Here is a 13,214-nt window from a genome sequence, read left to right as displayed (position 1 = left end):
ACAGCCGGTGTCGTATTGCCGGAAACCAAGAGCGGCTACTTCCGTCGCTTGCCTCGGAACCTGCCCCAAAGGCTCATGGGAAAGCCGGGATCGGAGCCCGACTGCGCAGTCGCGGCAGCCTCGGGCCGTGGGGCAGTCTTTGAGCAGGTCGCTCAAATGCGCGTGCGCGCCTCAAGGTGCTGTGCGACCCGTCCTGAGGAAGACGGCATCACAGAACTTTAATGATCTAGGGGCCGTCTAAGCCAGCATCGGCGACGCAGAAAAGCCCCTCCCCGGCTTCCCTCCGCTTGCACACCCTCAGTCACGGGACAATCACTGCCTCACGGACTTTCCGTCGGCAGCGCCCACCGCTCCAGTAGGCGTCCTCCTAGTGAACTCCCTGGGGTCGTGGCTCCATCAGGTGTTGAACGACGAGCGTGTTCTCCTCCTGAGACCCCCCAGCTCCACAGTCCAGCCTCCTCCCAACCCCTACAACTAGTATTGTCTGCACACTCTGCCTTCCCCCGTTCCTTGGATTGGGTTTTTTAACTTGCGCCCTGTGACTGCTACCGAGGGCGAGATGAGCTTCTGCGTGTCTGAGTCCCCTGAAATTGAATGTAAAATTTGGCACGTCCGTGTGTTTGAGCTTTTTTTCTTTTTCCCCTTGAGGAGAGGGGCTCTAACCTGAAGTTACTTAAGTGTATAAGCTCAGACCACACAATCCCTCCTGACACCTCCGCCTCACAGTTGCCCGTTCTGGCGGCCCGTCTGTTACGGTGTGATCGTGCGCCCCTTTAAAGGTCCGCCCCCTTCCCCCACAGGACTGGGAGTTCCCAAAGGCGGAAGCCATTCTGTCCTATTCACTCTTGAATTCCAGCACCCAGCATTTTTAGGAGTTGCCGCTCTCGCTCTTGGAGATGCCCCACTCAGTCCTCAGGGCAGAGGCAGAGCCGTGTGTGCTGGGAGGGGGCATCCAGAACAGCCAGAGTTCCTTGTCCTGGGGACAAGCCAAGAGCGCTGCATACCCACCTGCCACCACCTACTCCCAACCTGCAGCCTCTTTCCACTACCACCAGAAATTCCACACTGTATTTTCCACAAAGCATTTAATTTTTATCTCAGGGACTGGACTCTCGGTCTGGGCTTGGGGCGGAGTGCTTGTCAGGCTGGCTGCCAGTGGGTTCTGTCTTTGGGGGACTCTGAGAAGAGTGCTCCATTCTCACTCCCACTGACCTGTGGCGCCTTAAAGATGAAGACACAGATAGAGGCCATTGGGCTGTGCAGCTCCCCACCCCCATAACCAAGGAGACCTGGGCTGTAGAAGGGGAAAGGCCATCATCACTGATGTTGTGGATTCAAATCTGACTCCTATGCTGTGTGACCCTGAGCAAGTGACTTCCCCTCCTCAAGCCTCATAACCCCTGCTCTGCCCCAAGTTGTTCTAAAGCATAAGGGTACGTGGAGTGACCAGTGTGGCACAAGCCCACAGTGGGGGCTTGATGTGTGGCCGCTCAGGTGGCTGCACGTTCCCAGACAGGCTCTGCTGCTTATTCATTCCTGTGTCCTTGGGCAAGACCCTACCCCTGGGGTCCTTAGTTTCCTCATCGGAAGTGGGGAAAATAACCCTGGCCCTGCCTTCCTTGGGTGACATGGAGGACAGTGCCTGGGGAAGGCCCTGCTGACTGCGAAAGCTAGACAGAGTCCTCCAGGCCAGGGGGTGGACGGGGCAGGACTGAATTCACGGTGGATCCATGTGGCTGCCCAAGGAGTCCCCTCGGCCTTTCCCCAGGGCGGGGTGACAGCTGGATGAGGCCCTGCAGGGCAGAGTGCTGGTGACCATGCCGTTTCTCCCCACAGCTGGGCCTCACCTGGGTTTCCTGGGGGTGCCCTCCGTATCCCCCTTTCCTGCCTCAGCCAGCAGCTGCTCCTCATCCAGTCCCAGTGCCGACAGCACCTGGGAGAAGCGCCGGGTCACAGTGAGCCGGGCATTGGCCTGAGGAGAGAGAAGCGGGGTTCCTCTCTCACCTGGGCTGCTGAGGACACAGGCTCTGCTTACCGAGGGGGTCCCAGGGCTTCCAGATGGGCAGCAGCCCAGGGGTCCCACCTAAGGGGGCCCACTCCCACCTCATCTCCCTACCCACTCGGCCAGTGAGATGCTCTGTTCTCGGGGAGCCACATGCTTGCCCAGGTGCTAGCCTCACCTGCATGGCCTGCTGGAACAGGTAGGGCCGGGCCTGCACCCGATGCTGGATACCTTGCAACTCTGCCTGGTACTCAGCAAAGCGCTGTCGCTCCTGGCGCCTGCGGGGAGACGGGCCTCCGGGCAGCTAACCGTGGACACGAGCCGTCCCCACTCCTGAGCCCACTTGTCCTCATTAAGAACTTTCTGTTTCTGTCCTCCTGCCCTTAGCCTTACAAAACCATTTGATTTCCATCCTTGCCCTGGATTCCTCCTGAGGTCAGTGGGGCGGGAATCATCTGTCCCATTTTACCCATGACACGCCTGAGGCTCAGGAGGGTCAAGGGAATTGTCCAAGGTTGCACAGCTGGGAAGTGAGGGACTGAGCGCTGAACCCAGGTCTGCAGGCGGTGCCAGGCTCGGCCCTCCTCCCAGCCATCCCCAAGGGAGAGGGGCCAGCACTGTCTTCTGAGCAACTGGACATCTGCATGCACAGCCCTCCCCTCTCTACATCCACCCCTGCACCCTCTCACACTGTGCCTGTGAGGAGACGCCGTGACTGTTGGCTGTGGCTTTGGGCAAAATCCCAGTCTGGGCTCTGGGTTCAGTTTTCTTCTCTGTGCTATAGCCCGAATGGGACAAGCTTGCCAGCATTCTCTGTGGTTCTTATAAGCCGATAGTTTAGAAAATGGGACAGAGGAACTAAAGAAATGTATTGCAAATGAAAGAACACATCCCAGAAAGATCTAGGTTCCACTGGAGAAGCACAATCCCATTTACAAAAACCCAGTCTGTGCGCTTGGCGGAAATCTGTCTGCTCTGCAAGTCGTGCATCCTGGCAGTGAGGGGACCTCTGGCTACACCGCACACGGGACCGGGCCTCCTTCTGCGGAGCACACGAGAGAGGCCGAAGGGTGTGGTGGCAGCACCCACAGACAGGACGGGAGGGGAGAGGCACACAAGACTCCAAAACTCATGCTGGGACTTCCGGCAAGTGTTCTGAGCCCTGTGGAAAACACTGGCTTGCTGGGCCAGGCCCCTTGGCTATGCGCCAGGGAAGGAAACTTCCTCCATTCGAGAAAAAGATGGACTCGAAAACCATGGCCAGGAACAGAAGTCACTGCAAAGAGAAGTCTTCACTGTTCAAGAGGGGATTTTACAGCAGTTACAAGGAGTGAGGAGTGGGGGAAGCATGAGCTGCGTTCAGTCTCTGTCTCGCCCGTGAGGTTGTGTACATTTTTCCTGCTTTGTTCTTGATGCTATTTCTGTTAGAATTGAGAGGAAGCCCATGTCTTGGAGCTCTAAGCGAGAAAGGAAGTGATGTCAGTGGATGTCAGCCCTGTCTCAGAATAAAAGTAAGGTACGGAGCTTCCCTACCACAGGGCGATATCTTTTGTGCCCGCCCTCCTGGGAAGGGCAGAGTCTCCCGTGAAGCTCAGAGCAAAGTTCATGGGCTGGAAGGGCTGAGACACCCCGTGGGAAATATCCTCTCCCAAGTCAAAAATGAAAGGAGTGCATTTGGAACCCTCTCTCACTGACGTCTGCCACTGGAGTCTGAGCCTTCCGCTTCCTGCCTTGTGAAAAAACAATGAACTTGAGGTCCGGCAGGGAGAAGGCATCTCCCCGATCATTGGCCAAGGATTCCTTTAAAATACACGCGACCTCTCGAGTCTTGGTTTCCTCATCTGTAAAGTTGGGGGTGATAAGGCTGAGCCTCAAAGAGTAGGTGATCAGAGCCCCCCTGAGTCCTCAGTGGCCCCATTGCAGGGCAGGAACCCTGTGGTCTCTCAGCAGCACCCAACTCACCTTGACCTAGTGCTTCTCCCTGGATGAGAGGGCTGCCTTGGTGCCAGCTGCACCCCGTAGGTCCTCAGTGTCAATGGCATCGGTGATCACATTTATTTGAGTTATCTGTTTCCCTAGCTCGGGCTTTGGGGGGAAGATCCTGGTGCACTTTATCTGAAGATTGGGCATTTGAGCCCTCCGAGGCGGCATAGCAGGGCAGATGAATGGCTGCCTGGGTTGGAATCCCAGCTTTGCCACTCTGTTGTGACCTTTGACAAATTATTTAAGCTCTTGAAGCCTGACTTTCCTCATCTGTAAAATTATGGGAGTGGTGATAATACCTACTTCACTCGCCCCTTATGAATCTAAAAAAGATTTGCTTTTAAATATGAATTTGCTTTTTTATGATCAAAATATAGGAAGAAAATGAAACAGACGACTCTTCCCCTGACCACGAACAATGGCTGTTTCCAGGAGCCGGATCACAGGCACTGTTCACATTCTCCACGAACCCTTTCTGTAATATTAGAATTTTTATACTAAGCATGCCTGGCATTTGAAATCAGAAAACAAGATTTGAAAGTGTGCTAATGCAAGTAGAACACTTTAAACTTCAGCCTTCGACAGCTGCAGGAATTATTATTATTATTATTATTATTATTTTAATTTTATTTATTTATGGCTGTGTTGGGTCTTCGTTTCTGTGTGAGGGCTTTCTCTAGTTGTGGCAAGCGGGGGCCACTCTTCATCACGGTGCGCGGGCCTCTCACTGTCGCGGCCTCTCTTGTTGCGGAGCACAGGCTCCGGACACACAGGCTCAGTAATTGTGGCTCACGGGCCCAGTTGCTCCGTGGCATGTGGGATCTTCCCAGACCAGGGCTCGAACCCGTGTCCCCTGCATTGGCAGGCAGACTCTCAACCACTGCGCCACCAGGAAAGTCCAGGAATTATTATTATTAACAAGGTGACCTTGGCCCATGCCCTTCTCCTCCCAGGCCTCAGTGTCTTCATCTGTAAAGTGGCCCGACCTGCCCACCTGGAGGGGAGGATGGCCCTGGAAGCTCAGCCAGTGGGAAGGTGAGGGCAGGTTCTCCTTGGTCCTTTGGTCTGACACCCAGCACCGCCTCCCTGCGCTCTCGCCTCCAGGCCCCCCGCAGCCCCAGGCTCCCTACCTTAGCTCCTCCAGCTTGCGCTGGGCAGCCCCCGGCCCCCGGCTCCCTCTGGGCACGTAGGCTGCCAGGCAGTGAGCCACCTGCCGCTGTACCCGCTGCTCCCGGGCCCGCCGCAGCTCGGCCTGCTGCCGCCCCTCCTGCTGCAGCCGCTCCCAGGCCTGCAGCCGGTTTCTTGGGCGCGGAGAGGAAAGAAAGAGGGGTGGGAGAAGTCTGCAGGGAACCAGGAGCCTCATGGAGGGCCAGGGGCAGGTAGGGGCGTATGGGGGCCTGGAGGGAGGGACTGCTGCAGCCCAGAGAGCCAGGGGCCTGGGGAATGGGGTTTGTTGTGGAAGTTGGACAGGATGCAGGCTGACTCTGGGGGGCTCAGCCCTCGGGCCTAGCTCAAGGCCTTTCCCTACTCTTCCTGGAAGCCTCCTGCCTACTCCAGCCATGGGTGTGCCCCAACTCTGACAGTCCTTAGCCTTGTGGAGCTCAGCACACACACCCATGACCTCACCTGTATTGCCAACTTCTGCTTGCAAAGCAGCTCTCCTTGAGGGGAGGGCCCAGATCTTTTTTTCTCTCTGACCCCTATATCTGGTAGGAGCTAGGGTAATGCCTACGGGTTTGAGGGACAGATGGATGAATGGATGGGAAAAAGAAACAAATGGTGATGGGATCAGTGGGTGGATGAAAGGATGGATGGACGGTGTGGATGGCTGAATAGACAGCACCTAGATCCACCTGGAACGTTCTTCCCCCAGATCTGATGGTCAGTTCCTCTGGTCAATCAGGTCTTTGCTCAAAGGTCAGAGAAAATGAGACCTCAGCACCCCATCTACCTCCCAGGGACTTTCTATCTCTAGCTATACATTTTCTTCATTTCTTTATTAATTATCCTTCTTCCCAAGTAGAATGTAAGCCTCATGAGAGCAGGATCCTTTGTCTGTCCTCTTCACCATCAATGTATCCCCAGCACCTAGCACAGTGCCTAACACAGACAGAAACTCAGTATTGATGAGTTCATGCACAACTGAATCATGGTCAGATAGAAAGATAGACAGATAGACAAACAGAGGGGTAGATGCAGACACACATTCAGCACATGTTTATTGAGCACCAACTATGTGCCAGGTCCTTTTAGGGTGCCAGACGGGGGCTGTGATCAAAAAGATCTGGCACCAGGACTTCCCTGGTGGTCCAGTGATAAAGAATCTGCCTTCCAATGCCGGGGAAGCGGGTTAGATCCCTGGTTGGGGAACTAAGATCCCACGTGCTGCAGGGCAACTAAGCCCGTGCGCCACAACTACTGAACCCAGGCGCCTCAACTAGAAAGCCTGCGTGCCACAAACTACAGAGCCCACGTGCTCTGGAGCCAGCACGCCACAACTAGAGAGCAGCCCGCGCGCCACAACAAAAGATCCCGCATGCCGCAACTAAGACCCAATGCAGCCAAAAAAATAATAAATAAATAAAATAAATATTAAAAAAAAATAAAAGAGCTGGCATCTTCCATGGAGGAGCCCTCAATCTGTACAAAGGGATGGACAGACAGCCCAACACCTTACCAAAGAATCTAGGCTTTGTCCTAAGGGCACTGGGAAGCATGGAAAGATCTCAAGGAAGGATAACAGGATAAGACTTGAAGGGTGCTATCAGGATGCTGAATGGATTCTCACCTACCATTTCTAACTTGTCATCGAGGCCCACTGAGCCAGCCTCCAAATATCTTTTAAATAAATCCCCCTCTCTTTACTCACATGGCCATCTGGTCCAAGCCCTCATCAACCCTCACCTAGACACTGTCAACAGCCCCCATCTGTCTTCCCCTCTGCTCCCACTGTCTCTTGTTCAAGCCCTAAGTATAGTAATGATCTAACTCTTCTGCCATTGTCGCTATTTTGCCCATCTGTCTCCTTTTCCAGCCGACCTTGAGCTTCTTAGGGCTGAAACCAAGTCTTTTTACCTTTATATCCTGAGGACCCATGAGCAGATACCTGATATATGTTGCGTTAATCACTTAGCTAATAAATTAATGAATGGATAGAAGATGGGAAGTGAATGAAAACTGGCTTGTGTCAATAAACAGTTGGCCAAGCAGACAGATGTATGCATGGATGGTGGATGGATGGATGGATGGATGGATGATGGATGGTGGATGGATGGACAGATGATTGGATGATCAGAAAGGCTGGTGAATGGATAAATGAAGGAACGAATGAGAGGATGAATGACCGTCTCCTGAAGAACTAGCTCCTTCTCTAGTCCCTGTGCTTCGCTCCCGCCCTCCTTCTTCTCCGCCTCACCTGGTGGCCTCCTGTCGTTTGTGGAAGGTGCGGTTAGGGAAGTTTGCAAACAGGAAAGTCTCATCAGCTCCCAAGGCATGGGCCTTCCTGCTCCAGCGGGAGGCCTGAACAGCAGCCCACGATGGCTTCCAGGGCAGCTTTTCAGGACCTGTCCACAGAGGGACAAATCAGGCACTGCTGTCTCTCCTGGCCCCTTGGGCAACCCCTCCCCGCACCTGGAGCGCAGCCCAGCCCAGCCCAGCCAGGTCGCCGGCTCCAGCCCCTCTCCACACTGCGCGGCCTCGTGGGGGAACCCGGGCCTTGAGCCCCACGCTCACCGCAATCCAACTCCTGCTGCAGCTGCCTCTGCAGCTTCTCCAGGTCCCACGGCCCCTCCAGCTCCCTGGCCCTTGGCCTCCTCCTCTGTGGTCCTCGGAGGCTGTTGGAGCTAGAGCCGCTCCCCTGGCTCTGCAGTTCACTCTCGTCCCAGGCCTCCTCACCAGAATTCCGCCCCTTTCTTCGAGAACTAGCCCTCCTTCTCTGGGGGACCCTGTGCTCCCCCTCCTCGGCCTCCTCTGTGGCCTCTGCAAATGGCTCCTCCTCCAAGATCGACCCCCTTCTGGGGAGCTGGGGCAGTTCCCCAGGGCTCAGGCCCCTCTCGGCCTCCTCAGCGCCCAGGCCTTCCGGCTCGGCCTCCTCGGACTCTGACCCCGATTCTGAGCTCTTCCCAGGCAGCTCCAGCTCTTGGCCCCCTGCTTTTCCGGGAGGGATGGGGATGCAGCTACAGGCCCTGAGCTGCTGTCTCCTCTCCAGATCTGGCGCCTCTGTCTTCCGGCAGAAGCCATGGGCCTCCGGGATGTTGGCCGTGGACTTGCGCCTGGACTTGTGCCGATGGACCACCAGGGGCAAGGGCAGGGCTTGGTGGCCAGGGGCCGAGGTGGAGCCTGGCTGAAGCGGAGCCCGGCCATCTGTGGTGAAGCTCTCCCAGGCCCACTGGAAGGGGAAGGAGGGTTTCCGAGGAGGAGAGGGGACCAGACTGAGGAGGGAGAGGGCAGGGGTCAGGGGTCAGGGTCTGTGCGCTGGCCCCCAGTGGGGCCTGGCACCCAGCACCCCCCCGGCCCTTCCGCAGCTGCTTACTCCTCAGCCTCAGCAGAGCCTTGCCCTTTCTTGTTCCGGCCCCTGAGCCTCCGGTCCTTCTTTGCCGTCTGCCCTGCGCTCTGAGACCTCTGCTGCTGGCCCTGAATTACACCATCACTGCTCCCAAGACTCCCCTGGGCAAAGGCAGGAGAGGAGGCCCAGCTCTGAGCAGCTCTCCCAGGGGACCCTCCTGTTCTTTTGTTTGTTTGTTTGTTTTATGGCTGTGCCACGCGGCATGTGGGATCTTAGTTCCCTGACCAGGGATCGAACCCACACCCCATGCAGTGGAAGCTCGGAGTCTTAACCACTGGACTGCCAGGGAAGTCCCAGGACCCTCCTTTTCTGTCCAGGCTGGCCCCTCTGGGCCCTTGTTACCACTGAAACTGACTGATCATGACCTGAATTATTAATATTAAAATAGCAACAACTGCTATTTACTGAGCACCTACTGGGTGCTCAGGACTTTCAAGTATTAACTCGTTTAACCTTCCCAAGGTTCCTAGGAGGTAGATATTCGCTATCACCCCTGTCATGCAGATGAGAACACTGGGGCTCAGAGAGGTGAAATCACTTGACTAAGGTCACACAGCCGGTAAGTGGAGCCAGGACCTGAATGTGTTGAGTCTGTCCCCAGAGTCCAGATTTGTCACCATTGCACTGTACTGCCTCTGGGCTCTGGATAGCTCTTCTGAATGCCCCATAGGGCCCTGGACTTACTAAAACTCATTGTCTTTCCCGAAATCCTGATCCTCCCACAGTGTTGCTGAAATTCCTCCATCAGAAGCCTGGGAGTCATCCCTGGGCATCATCCTTGTCTTCACCCCACATCCTTCAGGCCTCCCTATAGTCCCTGCCCACCTGGGGCCTCCCTGACTCTCACCTGGGCCTCAGCTCCAGTCTCGTGGCGTCTCAAGGGCCTCCCTCAGCCCTGGCCTCCCCACCCCAGAGAGCCAACCTGCCTCTGGGCAGTTGGCTATCCCCCCAAGGGGCCCCCCTCACCTGCTCAGCTTGGGGGATGCTTGAGAGAAGCTTGAGCAGACGTGTGGCCGTCCCTGGAGCCTGCTGTGGTGTGTCTTGCCCTGGTCTCCCCGATGCGGTCCTGACCAACTGTCGGTGGGGGTGGGCGTTTAGCATATTGGTGTCTTGTCCCATCCCCCTCCCCCGCCCCGCATCTGCCAACCTTGGAACTGCCTGTCCCACCATCTCTATGGCAACCAGTCCTCAGCCAGTCTCAAGGGCTCTGGCAAAAGCAGGCCAGGAAGGGTATATATAAGGCCTACTTCCTTCCGGAGGGGAGAGTTGGGCAGGATGCTGAGAAAGAGTCCAGGCCTGGGAGTCCAGAGATCCAGGGCCAAGGCCTGCCTCTGCTCCTGACTCTGCAGGGCTCCCCGTTGACCTAGTACAATTCCCCTGCCCTTGCTCAGCCTGTGTTTCACCATCTATCTATCAAAGGGGTCTCAGGACTCTCCATCTCAAAGGGTCCTCACACCCTATGAAGATGGCAGATGGCGCCTGCCGTGTCCCTCTCCCTCCGCCTGCCTCCTTGCTGCCCCTCAGCCCCTGCTGAGGCCATGTAAGGGGCAAACTGAACCCTCACAACAAGACCTTGTTCAAACCACTTACCCTCCCAGGCCCTGACAGGACAGGAAAGGCCAGGAAGTTGAACACCACGTCCAGGAACAAGGCAGCAGGCAAACCAGAGCACAGAGGAGGCTCTGGAGGGAGAACTTGCAACTCTTATTCCAAACTTCTAAGCTTCGCCAAAAAGCCTTGACATGGTAAATCCCCATGAGATGCCCGGAGCTGACCACTATGACCAGCAGTGTAGGGACATGGTGCCGAGCTGAGGCCCTGGAGATGGAGTAGCGTGGCTTAGCCTCTCACCGGCTCTGTGACCTTGGGCAAGTCACTTCTCCCCCTGCCAGACTGGAATCCCATAGGTTTGTTGCAAGGATTCAATGAAATCACAAAGGCAACACACTCGGTAAATGTTGGTTAAAACTGCTAAAAATGACTGATGACTATTGGTAGGCAGCGGGGCACAGTGGTCAGGAGTACAGAGGAAAGGGACTTCCCCGCGGTCTAGTGGTTAGGACTCCGCGCTTCCACTGCAGGGGCACGGGTTTGATCCCTGGTGGGGGAACTAAGATCCCGCAAGCCGCAGGGCATGGCCAAAAAAAAAAAAAACGAAACAAACAGAGGAAGCACCGGGGTTGAGATCCCAGCCCGTCCACGTGTCACGTACCTTCTCTGTTTCCTCATGGGCAACATGGGGCTGGTTATAATAGTGTCTACCTTCTAGGGCTGTGGCAAGGATTAAATCAGTTAATATATACACACATGCATCATGGAACATTTCCACAGCTCGTCACAACTGCCAGGTAAGAGTTGTTATTAATCAGCCAACAGTGTGGCCTCGGTGAGACTGCTCGTGGAAGTAAATCCCAGCAGATGCCCTACGGGCATGTTTTGCTCAGAGCTTTGCTGCTGTGGACCCCTCCCTGTCTGCTTGCAGACTCCATCCCAGTAGTACCTCTGTAATGAGCACATTTCACTGAACAACCTAAATAACGCTCCAGGTGAAATCTTTTCCATTCAAAATAGGTCAACTCTGCTCTTTCTGGTGGGCTGTCAGCCCCGCCCATCCACCTCCTCTGCTGAATGTCACCCGTGGGACCCCAGGTGGAGGGCAAGTGTGTGGGCTGCTGCATTTTCAGAGAGCAAGTCCCCTCCAGACCCCACCGAATTGATTTTTTGGACAAACTCTGGGCTACTTCCTTCCTTGGCAGAGGACGGGTCTGGGTTCCTCAGGTCAATATTTTCACGAGGGGTCTACAGACCTTTCCAGCCACACTCACTCCTCAAGTGAGCTCCTCCAGTCTGATAACCTTAAAAGCCATCTATCACCTTCCAGCTCTGCCCAAGTTTACACATCTCAGCCCTGACCTCTCCCGCAAAGTCCAGACTCACATCCAACGGCCCGTTCGACAACTCCACTTGGATGATGAATAAGCATATTAATTAATTTGACATGTTGAAATTCAGGCTTTCCATCTGCCCCATCTCAGTCAAGGCCACATCCATCCTTCCTGCTGCTCATGCCAGAATTCTGGCGTCACTGTGGACTCCTCTCTTTCCTTCACACCCCACACCCCAAGCACTAGCAAACCCTGCTGCTGCCGCCTTCAGAATACACGCAGAATCCAGCCACTTCTCCCCTCCACCACCATTAGCACGCTCCCCCAAGCCCCCACCCCTTCTCATCCGGATCACTGCAGTAACCCCTGCGCCCAGCTTCTGCTCTTGCCCCAAGTCTGTTCTCTACGCAGCAGCCAGAGTGATCCTGTTAAGACCGGAGCCTGTCCTGTCTTTGTTTAAAACCCTCCAATGGATTCCTCCCCCCATCTCTTTTTGGCTGCATCGCACGTCTTGTGGGATCTTAGTTCAACCAGGGATGGAACCCAGGCCCCCTGCAGTGGAAACGCCGACTCCCAACCACTGGACTGCCAAGGAATTCCCGGGATCCCATCTCTTGAGGAGTAAAAGCCGAAGTCCTTACCATGGCCTACTAGGTCCTGTGTGATCCATCTGCCCCATCTACCTGCAGGTCCCACCACAAGCACCTGCTTCGGAACATGGGAGCCCTTGAACTATTGACTTATGTTTGGCCTTCGATGCCAAAACAGACCTGAAACCGTGGACCTTTTTAATGTCTTGTGATTTTGCATGTGTGTGTGTGTAATTTCTCAACAAAAGTGACATCATACTTTTTTTGCTTAATAGTATATTATGCTTATCTTTCCATGTCAGTACATGCAGAGCCACCTCAGCCTTCACACTGGTTGTCACCATATGTCTGACATGATGTACTAAACTCATCTCCTCCTGTCAACCACACACACAGCTTCTGCTAGCTTCCCTGGGACAGACATTGCAGCAGTGACATCCCTGGAAATGCGCCTTTGCACATGAGGTATTTCTGCAAGATAAGTTCCTTTAAGCAAACTTGCTGGCTGTCAGCAATTTAATTCTGATAATGCTTAATCACTGTCCCCAAATGCTCAATCAATATAGATTTCAATCCACAGTGTTTACACCCTCACCAGCAAAACATAGTATAATTGAAAGAAATCGTTCTTGTGCTCACGTCAGCAGCACATATACTAAAATTGGAACGACACAGAGAAGACCAGCATGGACCCTGTACAAGGATGGCATGGAAATTTGTGAAGCATTCCATATTAAAAAAACCTCTTTGTCAATCTCATAGATGAAAAAAGATGAACTCGTTGCTATAACTTGCATTCCCTTCATTATTTGTGAGATTCGTATATTTTCCTATCTTTATGGGCCATTTGTGCTTCCTCTGTGAATTCCCTGTTCGCATGCTTTGCACATTTCTCTTCTGGTCCTCGGGCACAGGGCGCTGAGTTGATTATGTTCCTTATTTCACAGTGTATGAGAATCACCAATGGATACAAGGTCAATCTCTTGTTTTGGTTTAGCATTTTTTCTCCTTTATCTTTGCTCTTCATTCCCATCTCACTTAAGTATGAATGGATCTGTGAAATATTTAATATCATGTTCATGCATTGGTTGTTTTAGTTTATATAAATGTATTATGCTGTTGACCTCATTTTTGTTCCTTACTCTTCTCTCTGAACGCCACGTTTTGAGAAGCTGTCTGACTGTTGTTTC

The 13,214-nt window shown here is 54.2% G+C and overlaps 1 protein-coding gene and 1 non-coding gene across 4 annotated transcripts; one reads left to right on the top strand and one right to left on the bottom strand.

Annotated features, from left to right (window-relative positions):
• Positions 1-1,097: 1,097 nt before the first annotated feature.
• Positions 1,098-9,668, bottom strand: TSGA10IP (testis specific 10 interacting protein). Of its 3 annotated transcripts, XM_059929810.1 has the most exons (9): positions 9,516-9,668; positions 8,517-8,650; positions 7,718-8,415; positions 7,401-7,548; positions 5,116-5,286; positions 2,181-2,280; positions 2,036-2,051; positions 1,848-1,995; positions 1,098-1,221 (listed from the first exon to the last, which is right to left on the bottom strand). In XM_059929810.1, exons 1-9 carry the CDS (start codon positions 9,666-9,668, stop codon positions 1,098-1,100), a joined length of 1,692 nt encoding a protein of 563 aa, XP_059785793.1. The 3 variants fall into 3 exon arrangements, with proteins under 3 accessions (XP_059785793.1, XP_059785792.1, XP_059785794.1); XM_059929809.1 differs by lacking the exon at positions 2,036-2,051 and having other exon boundaries at positions 1,848-1,972; XM_059929811.1 differs by lacking the exons at positions 7,718-8,415; positions 8,517-8,650 and having other exon boundaries at positions 7,401-7,504.
• Positions 9,669-12,655: 2,987 nt separating this feature from the next.
• LOC132371193 (U6 spliceosomal RNA) lies at positions 12,656-12,762 on the top strand. Its single transcript, XR_009504814.1, has one exon. It is a non-coding gene; the product is annotated as a U6 spliceosomal RNA (small nuclear RNA).
• Positions 12,763-13,214: the final 452 nt, after the last annotated feature.

Source organism: Balaenoptera ricei, chromosome 8 (assembly GCF_028023285.1).
Source record: "Balaenoptera ricei isolate mBalRic1 chromosome 8, mBalRic1.hap2, whole genome shotgun sequence".
Taxonomy (NCBI): Eukaryota; Metazoa; Chordata; class Mammalia; order Artiodactyla; family Balaenopteridae; genus Balaenoptera; species Balaenoptera ricei.
Note: the sequence above shows the minus strand (reverse complement) of the source record. Positions and strands in the feature narration are given on the sequence as shown.